This window comes from Zootoca vivipara, chromosome 2 (assembly GCF_963506605.1).
Source record: "Zootoca vivipara chromosome 2, rZooViv1.1, whole genome shotgun sequence".
Lineage (NCBI taxonomy): Eukaryota > Metazoa > Chordata > Lepidosauria > Squamata > Lacertidae > Zootoca > Zootoca vivipara.
In genome coordinates, this window is record NC_083277.1 from 28,475,529 (window position 1) to 28,481,528 (window position 6,000).

The following is a 6,000-nucleotide window of genomic DNA, read 5'->3' on the forward strand; positions in this document are numbered from 1 at the left end:
TTCAATTAACCATAGTTTCCTGTTTCGTCCAAACTGGAAACGATGGTCACCACTTTCAGAACAAGCCAGGGGTTGAGCCACAAAGGCTCTCACATGGTTAAGACAAGTTATGACCATCCAGGTACAATCAGTAAAGCAACATGGAAATAGTTTCCAGAAGGCAGAATATGTGCTTTCTAAATGGATACAGTATTCAGGACTAGCCCTAAAATTTCCTCATGCCTTATTGGACTGCCCCAGCCAGCATGGCCTGTGGTCAGGAATGATGGGGGTTGGCAAGAGTGCCAATCTAGCTGTGGCTGCCTGGGGCCATGGGTGCCATGCAGTATGCATGGCCCTGATGCCAAAATTTGTGGATGCCCAGCCCCTTCATGGGAAATTTTGTGGGTGCTCGGGCACCCAGGGCTCCAGTGAGCTGGCACCTATGGGGGTTGTCATTTGACAACATCTGGAGGGCGCTACATTAAAGATACGGAACATCTTAATAAACCACCAACACATAAAGCAGAATCCTTGTGGGGAAAAGTTGCCCTGCTGAATGATTTCATAAAATAAAGAGGGTTTAGATAGAACTGTGGTTCAGGAGAAGACAGCAACTTCAGAGAAGGGGCGTTTCCCTCATTCCCACTTCCTCTCGCATGCACTGTGCTCTCTAACCAAGCAGATAGAAGTCATGGCCTCATTCTCTGCGACACCAGGCAGTGCTCCAGTGCTCCCTATACCTGAACGGTAAAGGAGGTTGTGGATTATTTATTTACATTTTGTTTATATATTAAACATGCTTAGGCTCATCCTTCTTCTACCTAGAGATCAGAGTGGGCTACAATGCAATACAAATGGGCTACAATGCAATACGGATGGGTGGACCTGTCAGTTTTGGTTTCTCTCCATTTTTCCCACATCAGTTGGTCATTTAAAGCGCGCGCACACCCACACGCACACACACACACCCTCATGAAAATTCATCAGCCTTTTTGTGCCTTTTTTCTCCTCATAGGCACATTTTTGTATACAGCTCTTTTGTATACCTAATATATACAAATTTTGGCAAAACGGCTTCTCTAATAAACTGGATGTTTGTATGTTGTTTTCACTATATATGCGTATCCAGGCACATATTACCCCAGTACTGTATATGCATATATATTTTTGTACACATTACTTGGCACTGCAAAATTTAGAGAAAGGCAAATTTCGAAGGGTGACTGTGGTTTGGTTTGTGCATCATTTTGCAAAGTGTGACTTAGGCAGATCTGAACAGAACATCTCCCCCATTTGTATCACAAAAGTGTTAGGAACATAAAAAAAGCAATAGTGTGCATATTGGCTCCACTTTGAGGCCATCGTGTCAAACTGTAACACAGAAGGTTGAATCCAACCAAGACATTGTGGAAGCAACTTCCTCTCCCTCCAAGCCTCCCTATCTCAAGCTCTCATCTAGAGGGTTGTGGTCGCATCCAGTGGAGATTTCGGGGGCAGGCACACAGGAGGAGCAGAGGGAGGGCAAGTTGCATTGTGTGGTCATTCCACTTGTGCCATGACTTTGTAGAGTGGAGCTCAGAGAATGCAGCAGTAAGCAACAGTGGTGGATAGCCACTGGCAACATGGCAAACCTTTGCAAAGTAAATCAAGCCAAGCTTCTACTCCTTTTTCAGCAGAGTGAAACTTACACAACGAAAATTGCAAATATCAGTGCAAATATCAGCTTCTAGGGACAGTTTTGTGTTTGTGTGGTAGCCTGGTTCCCAGCCTAGTTGCCCTTCCCACCACTCTCCCACCACAGAGCAGGTATTTTAAAACAAGCAGATACATTAAACATAACATGATGTCGGGGACTGGACTGAGGAGGAATGGTGGGAACCCCCTCTCCTTCCTGAACCTTCCCGAGAAGAGGAATTACAACAGTGGTTTGCAGAAGGTCATAGTTCAGAGGCTGCAGAGGGGAGGCACTGGGAAATATTAGGAGAGCAGCAGGAAGAAGAAGCACCAGGGGAGAGACAGCTGACAGACTCAGTGATTTTAGAAAGCATTCCTGATCCCTGCCCCCATCCCAGGACCTGGAGTGCTTTGAGAGTAGTAGAACAGAAAGCTCAGAGGCAGAAAGCACACATAAGCAGGGATGATGTAGAATAGTAGAGATTCCCTTAAGCCTGACACATGGATTTAATGCAAGGGTCAGCAACCTTTTCCAGCCGTGAGCTGGTCCACCGTCTCTCAGACCATGTGGTGGGCCGGACTATATTTTGAAAAAAATAATGAACGAATTCCTATGCCCCACAAATAACCCAGAGATGCATTTTAAATAAAAGCATGCATTCTACTCATGTAAAAACACCAGGCAGGCCCCACAAATAACCCAGAGATGCATTTTAAATAAAAGGACACATTCTACTCATGTAAAAACATGCTGATCCATAGATCATCCGTGGGCCGCATCCAGCCCCTGGGCCTTAGGTTGCCTACCCCTGACTGAATGTAACATATACATTCACCCTAGGTCTATTTTGCAGGGAAGTGTCCATTTCCATAATTAATAATTATTCTTCAAACATGTTTATTGTGTTTGAGAATAATTATAATAAGAATAATTGTTCTTCAAACACGTTTATTGTTCTGTGTGGTTCTCTACAACAGGAACTTGAGATGCAGGCTCGAGCACATGGACTCTCTATCGTGCCGTCCACAGGCCTTTGTTCGCCAGAGATGGTGAACCGGCTCATCAAGCAGGAGCCGGCCGTCGACAACTGCAGCCAAGAGGTCCTGCAGCGCCATCCCGACCTGTCTTGCACAACCACTCTCGACCTTACCGACGGCACCATCACTTTCAATGACAGCCTGGCCAATGTGACTGAGTCAGCTGCCGGCACTTATGCTGTCCCTACGAAAATGGGCTCCAAACTGGAAGACATCTTGATGGACGATACCCTCTCTCCCGTCGGGGTGACCGACCCCCTCCTTTCCTCGTTGTCTCCCGGGGCGTCGAAAACAAGTAGCCGAAGGAGCAGCGTGAGCATGGAGGAATCTGACCACACTTGCTAGTGAATGCAAATTAGAAAGGCTCTTCGTGGACTTCTTTGTTTCTTGATCAGTAGATTAAGTAATTCGCTCTGTTTTCTTAATAACTATCTTTTAATATAAATCTTCAAATAGCCCAGTGTATGTGACTTTTTTAAATGTTTGCAGAGACTTGTATATTTTATTTTAAAACTACCAATGCTTCCAAAGTATTGTACTGCATCTGTGAACCAGATTCGCCAAGAGCTCCAAAGTGAGCTCATGTCTACTTGAAAGCAATAGAGTTAGACTGATCGCCAAGTCCATGATCCACAAAAGGTGAAACTTCCTGTATAACTGTAAATGATGCCCATTGACGTGGAAATGAAACGTAGAAGAATGTAAAGAAACCAAAAAAAAAGGACTAGCTTTGTAAAACTATTTTTTTTTGTGTTGACTTAATAGTGCCTCCTTTTAAAGATACAGTACTTGTTAATCCAATTTAATCTTTCCCAAGGCATTAAATATAATATGTATGTCAGCGGGTCACCTGTACAAAAACTAACTCACGGTGATCTCGAACAAAGTACAAGCTAGAATGAAGGAGGGAGAGACACAGAGAGATATTCAATGGCATTGACATGTGGTTATTTTTGTTCTGGTCTCCAGTGAGTGGACAACCTCCGAAATCATGGTTCAGTTTTTGGGTTTTTTTTTAGAAATCACTTTTAATCATGGCAAGAAATCTATACTGGTATTTTAACAATGCAAGACTGGTGAATATTTCAAGCTCTTAACAAAAAAACAAACACTTAGTACCTTCTGTCAATTGGATATAACCAATTGGATTTTGTTTTTGTTTTTTTAAATTACATTGTACAGTTACCTGATTTGCATGAATTTTTCACTTTTTTTTCCATTCTGAGTACATTTGTATTTTATTTGTAAGAAAATGCCTCTAGTTATCACAATGATTTTGTTTTTTAACATTTTAAAACCCCGCAAAGGGGGTTGTTCTGCATTCTCTGTACACACTTCAGAGTAAGCTTTTGTGCAGGTTCCTGTCTTTTCAAGAGTGGTTTTGTGACTATTTTATATATTACAGCCTCACTTGGAAGAAATGTTTTGACACCGACAGAGCTTTAAATCATAGTACAGATTTAGGTCTAGTTAACAAGACGATGCTCTGTATAAAAAAAGGAAAAAGGAAAAAAAAAATCCCAAACTTAACATATTTATTTTTAGTGATACAGGACAAATAGAAATATGCTTGAGAAACACGGTTGCTATATCCTTTAGTGCGCTGTTAGATTTTTTCAGGTTGAAAGAGGATTTTACTATATCTGCAGGTATTAACTGTTACTTGATCCCAACGTTGTCAAGTTTAACCATGCAACAGTGTTGTCGTGAGAGCATGTTCTGTGCATTATCTACTCCAGCGTAGTCCTATGCAATAACAGTAGTGATACTTGTATGATTGTCATGCCTAAATATTTTATACAGTGGTTGTGTGGTCTTACCAGTGGAGAAAGTGATTGGCTTCCTGCCCTAGCAGCCACCCAGCTGACTTGCAAATGGCAGGGAGGCATATCTCATTCAGAGTGAAGTGCCTTAAATTTAGCCGTAGTCTCCGTGAACTAGCACTGACTGAAGTGTGTGACCTAAGACCGTTTGGGAGGAGGGGATTGCTGATGGTGGCTGATGGGTGGGGCACAGTGCTCGTGACGTGAAGCAAGAGCACCCGAATCTTTCACCCAAGCCTGTGCGAATTCTGACACTATTTCCAGACGTCTTGGACCTTTTCTGCTCCAGCTTTGTTTCTGTGCTTTGGAAACCTGAGCTATAGGCAGCTGGTGATTCTTCAGAACGCTAGGATGAAAGCATGGCGACGATCAGGATACGTTAAGTCTCAAAAGGAAACAGCTGCTGTATAGTTTGGTTAAGCATCTGTGAAACCACTAAGGCCAAATCGTGCTCCTTTGTAAGTGCACCACTAACTTGGGGGAGCCTCATCTTTGCAACGCCAAGAATCCACATAGACCCGTCTTCCCTAAGCTGGCTCCCTCCAGATGTTTTGGACTACAACTTGCATCAACCAGCACGGAGTTGTAGTCTAAAACACCTGGGGTGCACCAGATTGGGAAAGGCTATTGTAGACAATAAAAGAGAGGAATAATCAGATGTGGGAACTCTGGTTTGAAGGAACAGGAAGGCATTTTCTCCTAACCTCAAAATATCTTCCAACTCAATAATTGCATGTGGTAGAATTTGACTATTATCTGGCCAGCGATAATGGTCACAGATGACTGTTAATGTAGGAGTCCAAATTTGAACTGCCTTAGTGCTGACAGCGCAATCCTAACCATGCCTGCTTGGAAGTAAATCCAACTGAATGGGGCTTACTCCCAGGTAAGCGTGGTTGGGATTGCAGTGCTAGCTTTCGCAGCGAGTTAAGAACCCCGATCTGTAGCTTGACCTGGTCAAGTGGGTGTTTGGCCCATCATTAGCAATGTGGTGCAAGTTACAGCTCATGAAAGGTCTGTTGCCATCTACAAGCGATGGAGTACTTGTAGTCTTCTAGATGTTCCAGCTCCCATCTTACTGGACCTCGAGCCATGCTAATGGAGCTAGAATCTAAGAACCATAGCTGCCAAGTTATCCCCTTTTTAAAGGGAAATTCCATTATGCTGAATAGGCTTCCTCGCGAGAAAAGGGAAAACTTGGCAGCTATGCTAAGAACACCTGGAGGACTGCAGATTCCCAGTCCCTGGGGCATACTAGCAGCTGGAAGCTATTTAGAATTTCAGTGTGGAAAGGAAGCTTATTTTCGCCCCCGAAATGGGAGAACTGGGTTCAAATTTTATCCCAGCTATAGTCTGCTTCAGTGAAGTCTTGATCCTTAACAATGCAAATGGCCTGTATCTTTAGAAGTAAAAAGTAGAGAACTACAGCTGTGTGCAGCCTGTACATATTAGCTTTTCTAGATCTTGGCTTCTTTTTTTTTAC

At 43.3% G+C, this 6,000-nt stretch overlaps 1 protein-coding gene across 6 annotated transcripts in view; it reads left to right on the forward strand.

The window, feature by feature from the left end:
- Window positions 1–5,800, forward strand: part of MITF (melanocyte inducing transcription factor) — a 152,634-nt gene extending 146,834 nt beyond the window's left edge. For all 6 annotated transcript variants that reach the window (XM_035106665.2, XM_035106663.2, XM_035106664.2 and 3 more), the window contains exon 10: window positions 2,635–5,800. In XM_035106665.2, coding sequence (XP_034962556.1) covers window positions 2,635–3,039 — 405 coding nt within the window. In that variant the 3' untranslated portion in view covers window positions 3,040–5,800. The remainder of the gene's footprint in view (window positions 1–2,634) is intronic.
- Window positions 5,801–6,000: the final 200 nt, after the last annotated feature.